Genomic DNA, 14,512 nt, shown 5'->3' with positions numbered 1-14,512 from the left:
GTGTATGTTAGAGATGCTGGTTGCTTGACTTTCTTTCTGGAATCCCGGCAGATCGACAGCACTGATTGGCTGGGGCAGGAAAGCGGCGAGGCGGTGGAAAACCATCCACTTAACGCGTGTCACAACGCGTCTTTCCATCTACGATACGATTATGAGGAATAATATCTGCAACAGAAAAGAGAATTCGCTTTATTTGCGAGCACACTACCTACTTGCTCAATGACCTGGCATTGCCATGCAATCGATCACTGATTAATTCATCATGTTTTGACTTGGTATCTGACATGCTATACGACAAGCCGAGCAAAAGAAGAAAAGAATCAACACGAGGTGAGATGAATAAAAATAGCTCATGGCACGAACGAGAAGAGAAAAGGAGAAGTCAAAAATGAAATGGGGTTATAATCATGATTTAAAAAGATAATTGTTCAAGAGAAACGAAAAACAAAAAGGAGGAATAGAAATGAAATAATGCATGAGGATGCGAAAACAAGGTAATAAAACCTCTGGACGCCACCAGCCTTTTCAACCAACGCCATCTATGTGAAACCGCAATGTCGAAACAGCAGGAAGAAGACAAGAAGACAAGAAGACGATAAAAAACAAAGAATATTCCGCTTCAAATCAAAATGAAGCTCATATAGACACATATAAAATTTTGTTGAAATCAAGAATGAAAGTGACATCAAGGACATATAGTAGAATGAGAAATACTGACATGAGGAATTAAACTATACAGCATGCAAATCATGCGGCGTCCTCAGCGGACTATGAGGCGTTTGTGGTTTGCCGTTGGAGGATTCGATTCGCAACAAGGGAGTGCCGTTCGGGAAGTCATTGCTAGTCACTGAGGACCTCTGCTGGCGGTGGTTGATCGATAATCCTGCTTCGGGTGCGCGCTCCCACGAACTGACAACAGGTTGCTTTGCGCCGCCGAAATCAAAGCTGTCCGCCGTAAAAGTGGTGCCGTTGCTACCGTTTTGACTACGTGGATTGTGAGTGGTGTTTGTCGGCGCGATAGAAGGCGGGTAAATGGGCCGCTCGTCCTCAAGAACTCTGGGATCACGGCTCACCTGAGGCTCGATGGGTTTAACCACTGAAGATACCGCTGAAACATCGCTGCCAGCGGGGCTTCCACTTGCGTTGACATGAGACGAGTCATACGCACTCTTGTCGTTTGTATCATTTCGGCGGAACTTGCCCTGGATCACCTGTTCACGTATAATATCCACGTCGGTGGGGAAGAACACCTTTTGGAAAGCTTTGATGGCAAACCGGGGGAGGAGACAAAGCACGACGGTGACGAAAAGAACTGTCCAATAAGATAACGATCCGTATACTTCGGCGCCGTGATTGTAAAACTGAGCCGAGGCCGTTGAGGAAGTGTAGATACCGGTCCAGAAATAAAGGAGAAGACTGCTAATCACGTTGATCAAAACTGTCAACCAATCCCAACGGTATGTGTTCATCAGGACGTATGTGTTACTAGCAATAACCGCGGCAGAAGCAACAAGGATACCAAATTGTTGGCGGTCATCGAGAACCAGCCCGTCTCCACGCTGGAAGTTAGCGGGAGCGTAAAGCATGTATGGCATGAAGAAACACATTAGGGACTGGTAGAAACCATCGAACATGTAGAGCCTGTGGATTTAAAGGTTAGATCACCAACTATGAACGCGCACAACGATACGTACCAGAATTTAACCTGACCCCATTCCCTGCGCTCAATGCCGCGCATGTAAAGTTGTGGAACAGCTAGTGAGATTCTGTCATTCACGTCCTGGTCGAAAATGCCCATGAAGATAACAGGAAGCGAGGTGAAAGCCAAGTTGATCAAAATAATGTATGTATAATCGAAAAGATAGGATCCATCGAAACTGTTATAGATCGAATACCAGAAAAGCGCGAAGGTCCAAACAAGTGTCTAGAGAGGGTTAGTATAATGTATAACTCGAGGTGCCAATCATATGATAACACGGATACTCACTTTATAGAAGAAATTGGCAGTGGATTCACCAAGGCGTCGATAAGACCATCGTCCATGAACAAGAAGGAGACGCTGCAAGAAGCGGAACTGACCGATAGCGTAGTCAGATGACATGACGGCCTGTCTGCCTTCCTCACCAGCGATACCGACACCGACATCGGCTTCTTGAATCATAGCTACATCGTTGGCGCCGTCACCGACAGATAAGGCAATGATATCCAACCCGCTTTTAACCATCTGTACAACTGCGGCTTTCTGTGCAGGAGACACACGGCAACAGAGAACAGATTTGCAGCGTTTGCAGAGGAGCAAGAACTTCTGCTTCAAGTCTTCCTCGAGCATGAGTTTCAGCGTTTCTCCGTCGATGACCAACGCGTGGGTTCCAGAAGGTGGAGTATGATCTTTACGAGCCACGAGCAATTCTTCGTCTGTACCCTGAATGCCAAATTGGTCCAAGTATCTCTGTAATTCCGAGGCTGCGGCTTCCGGTTTGTCTGCAGGAACGTTGAATACAACCAAGTCCATATCGTTGTTCAAGAGGTTGCACGAAAATCCAATGTTGATAGCTGTCTCGACTTTGTCTCCGGTCAACACCCACAACTTGATCCCAGCATTTGCTAGCAACGATATGGTATCCGGTACGCCGTCTTGCAATCTGTCTTCAATAGCAGTTCCTCCCAGAAGCATCAAGTCCTGTTCAATTATATTGGCAACTTCTTCCAGCTTATCGTCACGGTCAACGAGAGCAGCGGCGGCCAAATCATGCGATTCGTTCCAGACTCGGTACTCTTCTTCACTAAGGATGCGCTCAGCAATACAAAGAGTTCGTAGACCTTCGCGAGCAAACTCCTCAAGATGGTCGGCTGTAGTCTTTCGGAGCGCTTGTTGTTTGCCACGTGCAAGTCGCTTGTAGATAACACTGTCGGCTCCTTTGCAGAACAGCCGAATGGTACCATCAGGCATACGAATGATAGCGCTCATTCGCTTCCTGGTTGAATTGAACTCCAGAAGATTGAGAACAGTATAAGCACGCTCCTCGCCTAGGACATTTACAATCAAATCATCACCATTCCTGCCTAGTACCGTGAAGCCGCAATCGCGCGCAGTGGCGACCAATGCTGTCTCATCGGGTGACTGTGCCCTAAACTCGATCTGCGGGGGGTCTCCGGGTGTATGTTCAGTGATGACTGTGTGACAGAGAGCTAGAGCAATCATAAAACTCTCGATCGCTTTCTTCTGGGTCATGTTGCCAGATTCGCCAGATAAGTCCACCGCAAAGTCGGGAGAGACAAACGTCAAATTATCGTCAATCAGGTAGGGATTGTCGTGGATTTTTCTCAAAATTTCTAGTGATCGCACCTTGCCCTCCGCAATAGCCTGGCGAGCTTTGGCAGCCTCTGCTTCGACATCAATCCCTTCACGACGCTGCATACCCAGCTGAGCTTCCGTGTAAGCTTCACCATACATAACACCATTGATGGTACATTTCTTGAACTCCATGACATTCTGCGTCAGAGTTCCTGTTTTGTCAGAGAAGATGTATTCAATCTGACCGACGTCATCGGAAATGTTCCAAGACCGAGGAACACAGGCCATGCCGAGGCGTTCATATACCATGTCAAGGTCGAAGTAGATAAAAAGTGCCTGGAACGACCGGATAATCTCCAGAGTAATGTACAGAGAGATAGGCACGAAGTTCTGGAACAAGATCAGACCGGCGAAGAAAGCGACGATACCTTCAACTGGTGGGCTGCCGCCGTAAGAGCCATACTCAAAGTATGTCCAGGAACCTTGAGAAGCCCAGGCGACACCGTTGACGATTCCAGTGACCAAACACAAGATAAACAAGATGGTAAAATTAGGAATAACATTGAAGTTCATTTGGCGAGCGAGTGCAGGTCTCTTAGTGGGGGTTTCTCCGGAGTTGAGCATGATCTTTGTCTCGGGGCCAGTGAAAACAACAACACCCAGAACCCACTCAGTATTTTGAAGGCTGCAGCCACGAAGAAGCAGGTTGTTGATGCCGATGGGTTCCACCCTGTCCTGGAGTGGGCCATTGGGGTCATTCTCATCTCGCTGTCGCCAATGAATAGCACCGCTGTAATTGTGCAGATTTTGGTGAGGAGGTTCACTCTCGATATAAAACTCCGATCTTTCGCAGTCTCGCGCGTGTTTAACTAGTTGTCCACAATTCAAGGCTTGGCGCAATTTCAAGTTCGTCTCACCATCCAAATTCTTAGTTTCGATGTTACAAGCTCCATCAGGATCGGAAGAAGAGAGGATGACAATATCAGCTGGAATCTGGTCACCGTTGTACAAGCGAACAAAATCGCCAACCTTCACGCTTTTCCAATATTCTCGTTTGAAGCGCGCCGTGTGGTTAATCTGTTTCGAGTGATTGACGATTGTACCCGCTCTCTTTCCACCAACAGCGACACTTTCTCGCATAGCTTTACCAGCTTGAAGATGTTCGGTGGCATCGTTTGGTCCATCTGGCCATCCGTTCCCTTCAACATGTGGAGCCGGTTGCGGGGATGCAACTGGGGTCATTTGAATTCCGTCTTCGGCGCCATTACCATAGTAAGACTGTCGCTGAGAATATACCGACTGACGATAGGTGGCCATAGAGTACCGCCTGTCGTCCTCATCGGCAGAGTCCTCCTCCACAGCGTTTTTGTTCCTCTTCACTGCTCTGTACGAAGTCACAATGAAACGTGTGCATGCCTTTTTGAACCTACGCCATGCCGATATTGACTCTTCGCTGACATTAACGTTGACCCATTCAGTCAAGCGATAGACGGGCGAATTGTTTAATTGATTGTCCTGTACCGTACGTCTCCAATCTTCGATAGCATCTTTGATCGCTGTCACGACGATAATGACAATCAGAGGCACGGCGTTCATTCCTGGATTGGTAACACCGAAGATGGGAAAGAACTGAATGTATATTAAGATCAGTATGCGCAATCGCATAGTGGAAAGTGATAGAGGGGGAAACTTACACCAAGAATAATGATGAATAAGAAATAAAGGTTCGCAATATTTTGAAACTGTAGCCACAAGTTTTTAGGAATGAAAGAAAGTGGCGTATATTTGGAAGTACGAATCTTGTTGCGCGGATATTGCGCTTTCAGATTGCCTTCCTCGTCACGTTCTTCCTGAGGTATATCCATGTTGAAGTATATCCTCCGTGTCGCTTGTGCGCCTCCAGCGGCGGCACCTTCGTTGGGCGCGCCATCATTCCCATCGCCTGTACTGCTACCTGCTGAATTTCGCTTTTCCTCTGCCGATGTATTGCGTTTATGGAATCGGTCAACAATAGAAACTCGTTTCTTCAGTCCGCTGGAATTCTGTAACCGCCGAGTCGCCCATCGCTGTCGATTCGTCGGCTTCGAGATCTCGCTGGTTATTGGACGCAAGGAATTATCATTCCCGTCGCCGCCGTCGTCGAACTGGATCCGAGACATCCGGAAGGCTTCAGCACGGCGCGCAGAGCATGTAATCGAAGAACTGAAGGTAAAATAAGGGGGACGGGGAAGATTATTTAAAAGCTCTTGTATCCGAGCATCCGATTGAAGTGGCGGATCCTGACGATGTAAGATAATCCGCCGCAAATGTTGAGGACTCCGTTCCCTAGCAATTCGAGTTGACAAATGTGATTCTTTTCTGTAATGCTGATCCTCCTTTGTTAAGCTGGTGACTGGAATAATTATTCTTTTTGAAGTTGAGCAGCCACGAAAGACCGATGTGTCCGTCGGGGGCGATCTGGCGATATGTGAAACGCAGCCCCAAAATAGTAGAAAAAGATGCAAGAAAAGGAGTCGACGAAGATTAGGCGGCGGCAGCGACGTCAACACGTCCAGTATGTGAGGTAGATCAAGGGTCTTCGTATAGACAACGATTGACAGTACGTTGACAGGGAGCCCTTTTTGGTAGGAGGGGAGAGCGAGTGAATTGGGAAGATGGAGGGAAAGACGCCAGGTTACACCTCGTGTACTTAGTAAGGATTATTTGGCGACTTAACTAAGCAAGCAGTTAAGCAGACGGAGAGGTTGTTGATCCGACGGTTTTCGTGAGGAATTGTAAGCAAGCCAGCGGGAGTCACGGATGATTAGCGTGGTCAGGAGCTCAGCCCGTGGCTGTTCTCTGCTTAGCTCGGCTTGGCGGTTCCAGGCGGCCAACTGCACATAAAACGATTTCTGTTTATTGTCAGTGCATTCCCACGTTGATGCGAGTAAGACTGTGCATAGTAGTTATAGTTATATATGGCCTCGACTATTAGACACGTCGTACGAGTGAGTAAGATTAGTAAGGTACGTACAATACCGTTGTATACTGCGTACTCAGGGTGCTACGTTATATCCGACGCCGTATTTACGTCCGTTACCCATTACGCAAAATACGAGGCTAATTACACATTGAGCCAATCAGGTCGCGTAACCCGGCTGAATATCGAAAAATTCAATGAATCAGCAATACGAATACGGATCATCCGTGTGAAACGACAAATTATTCATCCCGGAGATCTTGATCCGGTCAATGCGTTCAGATCTACTTCGTACGTACTCCTTTCTTTTCTGTTTGATCAGAATTTGCATGATTTTCCATGGTTGGATTCCATAAAAAAATTTTTTTTTTCTTCGCGATTATCCTTCGGCTCCTTTTCCTTGGGACAGCTCCGTCATAACCGCCATAGTGGCGACTGCCGCGCAATGAGGATGGACGTCACGTTAATTAGTTAGGAGCGCTGATATGTAACGCGCGACTGGGATATATTAGTTATTCTTTTACCGTGCAATTGGTGCGCCACAGAGCATGGTAAGAGTGATCGCTCTGGATAAAATATGGACGCTGTGTTGGCATCTCCGCTGAATCGACTGGCTTGCATCAGCATCGCAAGTTACTGGTTACGGTTCATTGTCTTAGCGCCAGCAATAGGTCGACCTAACAAGCTCTACTGCTGGGCTCTTTTTTTTTATTTCATCCCTTGGAATGGAATCATGAACAGCTCAATTGAAATCCAGCATAACCCATGATGGCTCAAGCTGAAACGCCAGCAGGTCCGGACAACAAAACGACCCGAGATGGATACAGAGAAAAGACAGCCGCTATCAATCCCGAAGCTCGTTCCCTGCTTCAGTCGTACAGTAACCTCGCCCCAGAAGAGATCTCCCGGCATGTTCTTACCCTACGTGATGAAGCGTTTGCTGTATACAAATATTCTTGTATCGGCCAGATGAGGTTCCTATCATTCAACCTCTCACGCATGCCATTTTATCCCCGCCTTCTCGAATTACTGAAATCTTCCCCTGGTGGTGGGTTTCTGGACGCCGGATGCTGTTTTGCACAGGAGATCCGCTTCCTGGCAAACGAGGGTATTCCGCATTCACAATTGTACGGATGTGATCTAGAGAGCGTTTTCATCGACCTCGGGTATCGATTGTTTCTGGATAAAGGCAAGTTGGGAGCCACATTCATTACCGGTGACTTGACCGAGCTCGATGAGGCCACTTATCAAAGCAGACCATTGGCAAGAGAACTGGGGAATAAGATGATAGCCATCTTTGCATCATCCCTTTTCCATATGTGGGATTATGAAGACCAACTCTTGGTTGCTGGGAGGATGGTGGCCATGTGTGTAAGCAAACCCGGTGTTATGATTACCGGTCGTCAATTGGGAAGCCACCTTGGTGGACGGTATCCGATGACTGGTATGTGTAAGGATGGGGACAAGTTCAAGAGTTATCGGCATAACGAGCAGACTATCCGAGGTTTCTGGCATGAGGTCGGTGAAGCAACCGGTACACAGTGGACCGTTGACGCTGGTACGTATTCGGGCGAAGAGATGGAACAAGTCAGGAACGCACCTTTTGCAGAGCCAAATATGTGTATGATTTGGTGGAGTGCTATGCGGAAATAGAGCCTATATGGAGATATCACTACGCTCTTTGTAGTTTACCAGATTTACTTCTCGTGCTGAAAGTCTCCGGAGTCCGTACTGATCTCTTGATCAATCTCAATCTGATTAGAGTCTGAGCAACACCACTCAAATAGTCAAACCAGTAACATCAATCTTTCCATCCTCCCATAGTCTTCATCAATATGCGAGCCCTGTTCTCTTTTTCCCCTATTTTTCCCTTTCCATATTGTATGTAGAGATAGATGCCTTTACATACCTTGGCTGCTTGGCGGGCTAGCTGTTTAGGCCCGAAATTAGTCCAGAATCCCACGTGGCTTCGTGGCACCCCGCGTTCCTTCTGACGCGTACACTACCCGACCAGAAAATTGAAGAGCAGACTTCCATCATGTATATTGGCGCTCCGCGCTACAAAATCCATTGGAATTCTGCTTGATGCGACATGTCTCAGTCACGTACCATTAAGGATTACTTCAAGCGTCCTGCCTTCGCCCAAGACAACAAACTCCCCACCAACGCCAGCACCCCCGCGTTCAGTCAACCGTCACCATTAAGCGATCCACCGTCAGACCTCCCGTCACATTTCCCATCATCCCAACATTTACCAGACCCTATCGTGGAACCTCAGGCAAAGGGCAGTGCACGTAGCCCCAATCGGACCGTGCCGTCGTACAATGGTGGCTATACATCCTTTCAACCAAGCTCTTCCCTCAATGCCAATTTCAACTCGCCGCAGCGGATAGTCAAGAATGGGAAAGAAATTGTGATTGACTCAGATGCCGACGATGCCAGCTCCGATGAGTTTTTAGAGGCCGATGAACTGTTGAAAAAGTTTCTAGGCACTGCATCGTCTCCCTCTCGGAAGAACGCCACAGATTCCCATAATGCCAGACCAACCAGTCCATCAAAGTTATCCAACCGGAAACGCAATGATGCTCGCAATTTTCGGGCAAAATTAAAGCTCGAGGAGAAGAAATACAGATTCAGTATGGCGTCGTTAGTGACGAGCGCTGTGGACGATGACGAGGTCGAAACGAAGGTGCTGAACGCTAAGGCTCTACTGGACAGCCAGAATGAAACCACTTCGGCGTTAGCTGAAACTAAAAGCGGCGCACTGCGTGAAGATATATTGGCATCAGCACTCTCAGCTAAAAATGAGGAAGTCGATTTTCAGAGACTGGTAAATGCGGTCAAGCGCACAGAGGCTCTTGAGCAAGAAAAGTCGTGGCGTTTCTTTAGTGATGACTCGAAGAAGCAGGATCTTCCCGAGTTTCCAAGAGACTCGATCCTCCCTTCATCTAGGGAGGCGTTTCTAAGGGGTAGGTCGTTGTTATTTGTCAGGCTTCTTACCTTTCTAATAAGAGACCGCAGAGTCTTTCACGCGTGAGAGAGCATTTTTCTCGGGGATCATAGATTTTTCACTATCGAGAAATGTACTGCCCGATGAAGTTTTGATTTGGATTTTTCAGTCTGGTATGCTACTTTTCCTAGGAAGCCAGCAAACTATTCTTTCTGACGAACATAGTATCACTGGAACCGCGAGCAGAACTCAGATATGCGTATTGTAGAGCAATCAAGGCAAGTTTTCGCTTTTCAAATCCCCTCCTGATTAAATCAGCTGAGTTGTCCCTCAGAGCACCAAGCGCGAGCGAATTGAATCGCTCATTGGACCAGAAGACATAGACCAGATTTTCTTTAGTCTTGGTGGTCATTCAACCGCAGTAAATGCGAGTGAAATAATTCCAGAGATTTTGTTTAATCAAGGTAATGAGACTTTTTCCACATGCCATGTCACAAGCTGACGAGAACTAGGGGAAACGTCTCGGAATTGGGGATTTCTTTTATCCGTACTTCAGATGCTCAGGGATATAGCTGATTGGTATGCTGGTTCTTGCCTTGAAGTCAATTAGAATAAGTGCTGACTATTTGTCCAGTCTACGTGCTGATACGAAGGAACACACGTTATATGTCTTATTTCGCTTAACATTGGATACTACCATCTCATACAATGATATGGTCATTGCATCTTTAGAGGCAACAATGGATTACCTCCTTCAGAGTATACCCCAGGAGAACTTTGGAAATCTTGTAAGCCAGCTTTGCTTTTCTGGAGTCGTCAAAAACTAATCGTCTTTATAGGTACAACCGATTGCTAGAACTCTATTCAGGACGGTCAAAGACGTGACCTTTCAGAGCAAGCTACTAAACCATATTTTACCTTCAATTCGTCAAATCGCAATTCTCAGATGCCGCTTGGCAATGGCATTTCTGACCAAGGATGAGTCTTGCCTTGATGATCTCAACGAACAAATCATTCCTTTGAGTCGAATCATCGACCATTTACGCGCCACACGTTTGGATGCTCAGTTGCATAAAGCTCGATTGGATAGTGACTATGATTACACGGAAATAAAGGCCATCACAACTCTTCTGAATATTGTCATTGATACTGGACGAACCATACAGGTCTTTCCTGACAAGGAAGCGGAACGTCAATTCAACGCAGACGTTGATAGTCTTGCAGAACAAGTGAAACGGATATTCAGCGCCATGGAGGATTCGGGAGCATCTCATCTGAAGCGAACAGAAGCCAAGCAGAGTCTTGAAGCTCTACAGTACCGAATTATATACTCTATCCGCACGAAACGGCGGATTAAGTCGATGTTTGGGCACAACAGCCCGATGAAGATACGTAAATACTTTGATGCACAACAACCTCGGAAAGATCGTCCTGATGAATAGAGAACTGATTTCGCTTTTTCGCACACAAAAAAAACTTTATACCCTTTCTAATCGCTCAATTAATGATGAATGATATGACTGCAAGGATTTTACTGCTCACGATGTTTGGTTACAACACTTTCATCACGCATTAAAACGTGAGCAGGACATGTATACGTAACACGACGGATTAACATTTTCATAGTCTATTGTTCAGTGTTTACACTCTAACTGGAAGGATCGATAAAATTCGCCTATGAACGAGAAATAGTATGGAATGCAACTGAAACCACCTGAGAAAGTGAACAGTGGAAAGATATATAGCAGAATAGCAGCTGAACTGATTAGTTCATGTAAACAAGAAAAACAATCGATAAATGAGAAAGAAGAAGGACATGGTCTAATAATTTAATCATAGAACTTGCGATTCGCATTCTTTCCGAAGAGCGCCTCTCGGACAGCGGGCAATGCATCGATCTCCAGAAGTCGCAGTCTCTCTTCGAAAGTATTGTTGATATCGATCTTACCACCACCACCGACGATGCAAACACCGCCCGCTCTGTGTCGAACAAATGTCAGCATAAAAACAACGATAAGAGCACTTATCAAACTTACGATTCATCTGGCAACGGATTCTTCTCATCAAGATCTATCGTCACGTCTCTACCAACCTTGTCTTTGAATTCTTTCTTGGCATCCTCGATAGCTTTCTTGACTACATCATTATCCTTCTTCCGAACTTGTACCGCCACCTGGTCTTCATTGAGATAGTAAAGACCCTCCAGAATCAACCCAGCCAATATAGTCTGATACTTCTTTGCATCCTTACTTGCCGTGCTAACCTGTTCACGAGCGCGCTGGAAGAGCTCATCGAGCAGTTCCTGACGAGCCGAGAGGACTCGCAGACGAGTACGATTCGAGAGTGTAGATCGGGTAATCTGCTGCGACATGGCGGCTTGTTTGAATTTCTTCTCGTATAGAGCGTCAATAGCAGCTATCTCTTGACGGACTAGTTTGGATTTCTCAATGGCGAACTCCTCGTCGGCCTTAATGTGGATTTCCTTGGACTTTTCGAGAGCTTCCTGCTTGATGAACGCTGTCATCTTGCGGAGCTCACCCGCGACCTATCCGCTCAGAGATTAGTAAAAAGCAACCTTTTTCCGAGTTGAAGCTTCTCAATATTCACATACTTGGTCATCTGAGAGGGCATGGTGTTGCGACATCTTGACTGTCTGTATGCGAGGGTCCGATTGAGGAGGGTGGGATGGCGTTGACTGAGACCGGGGTTACCGGGTTGTACTAGAAACTGTGTAGGATTTCGGTAGCGGTAACGAATGTCCACGTGAAGTTCCAAATATCAATGGAGTCTTAAAGGAATGTAGTGCTGCTATCTACTCCGTGATAGTGAGAGGTGGTTGAGTACTCGTGGAGTTCAAGCTTACGGGAGCGGGTCCGCTGACGACGGAACGGGCCAAGCGTCCGCAGGCATCAGCTGCGCCGGCCTAAAAACATGACGATGTACATGATCAACCACTTAATCTAGGTTAACCTCTTTATATACCGTCTCAATCTCTATCTCCTCAACTGTTCTCAACATATCGACATTTCCCCCAAGAATAAGCGACACAACGACTTTAATGCTTTCATTCGCATAATCTAGTCGACGACAGGCGATATGTCCAACATCTGCCAGGGACCTAAACGACTCCGCTAAGTGAGTGAATGCCTATGCGCCGTGAGCTTCGCATCGCAGATGGGTTTGCTAGGTGACTTGTCGCCTGGGGGGAGTATTGCTGTGAGCTTTACCTATATGTTCCAATACAATCAAGACTTTGATTCTGACAATCGTCTAGATCGGCGTCATCGTCGGGGTCATATCCACCAGTCTCCAAGCGATCGGACTCACCCTTCAACGAAAATCCCATTTACTAGAAGACGAAAAGGCGCCGTATGAACTTAGGAGACCTCCATACAAACGAAGAAGATGGCAACTGGGCATGCTAATGTTTGTCGTTGCGAATATCGTTGGAAGCACCATACAACTCACAACACTACCACTGCCGGTTCTTTCGACGTTACAGGCTGTACGTGTGAAACCTCGCTTATCGAATATTGCGTTCTCTAACCAAGTGTCTATCTAGTCCGGCCTAGTATTTAATACAATATCTGCGACGCTCATTCTGGGAGAGACATTTACGAAATATTCCTTCATTGGTACAGTGCTCGTATGCATCGGTGCGGTCTTAATAGCCACGTTTGGCGCTGTCAGCGAACCGGCGCATAGTCTCGACGAACTCTTGGAGTTACTAGATCAACGGCCATTTGTTGTATGGATGGTCATGACCGGGTTGGTGGTCTTACTCGTTCTTTTCAGTTCACGCATTATCAAGACCATTTCGACTCCGGGGAACTCGAGAATATTTCGCTCGATACACCTATCTCGCCCTCTGATATCTCCGACCCATGGGAAATTCTACCGTGGGTTGGCATTCGCCTTTTCCAGTGGAATCCTGTCGGCTCACACGCTGCTGCTGGCCAAGTCAGCGGTTGAGCTACTTGTCCGCACGATAGTCGATCATGTGAATCAATTCAATCGGTGGCAGTCTTGGATGATCCTCATAGGACTGGTCCTTCTTGCCTTAACACAATTGTACTATATGCATCTTGGCTTGAAACTTTGTAGTACTAGCGTTCTTTACCCTTTTGTCTTTTGCATCTACAACGTTGTCGCGATCTTGGATGGATTGATTTATTTTCGCCAGGCATCCCAGCTTACGGGATTACATGCTGGTCTTATTGCTCTTGGCACTGTTGTTCTTTTGGGGGGTGTTTTGTGTCTTTCCTGGCGACTGGAGGCTAATGAGAGCCACCCGAGTCTCACCCTACCAAACACAGCCCAGACACCCCTGGGGACGGGGATGGGTATTGTGGAAGAATACGCCGAACCGGTTGAAGACGAGGAGTTAATGGTTGGTGAGCGGCAACCTCTTCTGTCGAAACATGTGAAACCGACCGATACATCTCATCAACGCGCACCAAGTCTACCTTTGGTACCCACATATCGATACCGTTCCCATACCGTTGACGCTCATACACTCAATAATGAATCCGCCCAGATATGGGCAGAACTCGACGACTCCGAGAATGTAGGAGGCAGCCGTCGACGACCATCGATCGAATTCCCGACCAGTCCAGCAACACGGAAAAGAATCATGCAATATCCACATCGACGGACATTCTCACTCCTCCCTTCTGAAACTCGAGAGCAGAGACGACCGTCACTGGGGAATAATGAGAGACAACCGTATTTCCGTATCTCCAAAACCCGGGACGCGCAACAGCAACAAGTCGATTCTCCCTCAGTATTGTCTCGATGGAGTCCACGTCGATTACAGCGAGGATACGCAGGGTCTTCGAGACACTCCTCATCCCCAGTGTCTTGGGGTAAAAGTCCTGGATTCGGATCCACACGGACTCCCTACCAAAACACTGGTAATAACGACGACGAATTCCCGCGAAATTACGGGACAACAACAAGCCTTCACACCGAGCAGGGCGGAAACATTAACTCTGTCATTGACGATACTGACACGCAAAATCCAGATTCTTCGAGTGTAATAAGAGCCGGATGGAAGCGAGGCTTGGGATTAGTACAACGCTGGGCGGGGATATCGTGGTTCGAAAGGAATCGAGGAGATTCGACGCATTCAGGAGTATGAAGTACGATGGTACTTTTCTTGCTCTAGGATATTGAAGAATTACTCAATGATGACCTTGCTTTGGAGATAACTAACGTATCCTAGTCTTGTTCGGAATAAAAGTAGATCAAGTAAATTATGGGATAAGAGGAGATGACGTCCAACTGGAAATGTAAAAAATGAAATAAG

General features: G+C 46.9%; 5 protein-coding genes across 6 annotated transcripts; 3 read left to right on the top strand and 2 right to left on the bottom strand.

Moving 5' to 3' along the window:
• Positions 1–174: 174 nt before the first annotated feature.
• Positions 175–5,454, bottom strand: TSTA_026830 (phospholipid-translocating P-type ATPase domain-containing protein; the record flags this gene model as incomplete). 2 transcript variants are annotated; one of them, XM_002479767.1, is made up of 5 exons in its annotated part: positions 175–984; positions 1,074–1,641; positions 1,695–1,924; positions 1,988–4,924; positions 4,990–5,454. In XM_002479767.1, 5 exons carry the CDS (start codon positions 5,452–5,454, stop codon positions 973–975), a joined length of 4,212 nt encoding a protein of 1,403 aa, XP_002479812.1. In that variant the 3' UTR covers positions 175–972. The 2 variants fall into 2 exon arrangements, with proteins under 2 accessions (XP_002479812.1, XP_002479811.1); XM_002479766.1 differs by having other exon boundaries at positions 175–1,641.
• Positions 5,455–7,022: 1,568 nt separating this feature from the next.
• Positions 7,023–7,907, top strand: TSTA_026820 (uncharacterized protein; the record flags this gene model as incomplete). Its single annotated transcript, XM_002479765.1, has 2 exons — positions 7,023–7,362; positions 7,399–7,907. The coding sequence occupies 2 exons, from the start codon at positions 7,023–7,025 to the stop codon at positions 7,905–7,907; spliced, it is 849 nt and encodes a 282-aa protein (XP_002479810.1).
• A 359-nt stretch (positions 7,908–8,266) lies between these two features.
• TSTA_026810 (uncharacterized protein) lies at positions 8,267–11,148 on the top strand. The gene is made up of 7 exons (XM_002479764.1): positions 8,267–9,223; positions 9,276–9,377; positions 9,430–9,482; positions 9,539–9,668; positions 9,717–9,783; positions 9,839–9,992; positions 10,044–11,148. The coding sequence occupies exons 1-7, from the start codon at positions 8,347–8,349 to the stop codon at positions 10,644–10,646; spliced, it is 1,986 nt and encodes a 661-aa protein (XP_002479809.1). The 5' UTR covers positions 8,267–8,346; the 3' UTR covers positions 10,647–11,148.
• TSTA_026800 (ATP synthase subunit E, putative) lies at positions 10,104–12,031 on the bottom strand. The gene is made up of 3 exons (XM_002479763.1): positions 11,816–12,031; positions 11,241–11,749; positions 10,104–11,184 (listed from the first exon to the last, which is right to left on the bottom strand). The coding sequence occupies exons 1-3, from the start codon at positions 11,846–11,848 to the stop codon at positions 11,034–11,036; spliced, it is 693 nt and encodes a 230-aa protein (XP_002479808.1). The 5' UTR covers positions 11,849–12,031; the 3' UTR covers positions 10,104–11,033.
• A 136-nt stretch (positions 12,032–12,167) lies between these two features.
• Positions 12,168–14,440, top strand: TSTA_026790 (DUF803 domain protein). Its single transcript, XM_002479762.1, has 3 exons — positions 12,168–12,420; positions 12,479–12,709; positions 12,767–14,440. The coding sequence occupies exons 1-3, from the start codon at positions 12,379–12,381 to the stop codon at positions 14,342–14,344; spliced, it is 1,851 nt and encodes a 616-aa protein (XP_002479807.1). The 5' UTR covers positions 12,168–12,378; the 3' UTR covers positions 14,345–14,440.
• Positions 14,441–14,512: the final 72 nt, after the last annotated feature.

The sequence above is a fragment of the Talaromyces stipitatus genome, genomic scaffold, assembly GCF_000003125.1.
Source record: "Talaromyces stipitatus ATCC 10500 scf_1105507295541 genomic scaffold, whole genome shotgun sequence".
NCBI classification, from domain to species: Eukaryota; Fungi; Ascomycota; class Eurotiomycetes; order Eurotiales; family Trichocomaceae; genus Talaromyces; species Talaromyces stipitatus.
This window is presented reverse-complemented; position numbering and strand designations above follow the sequence as displayed.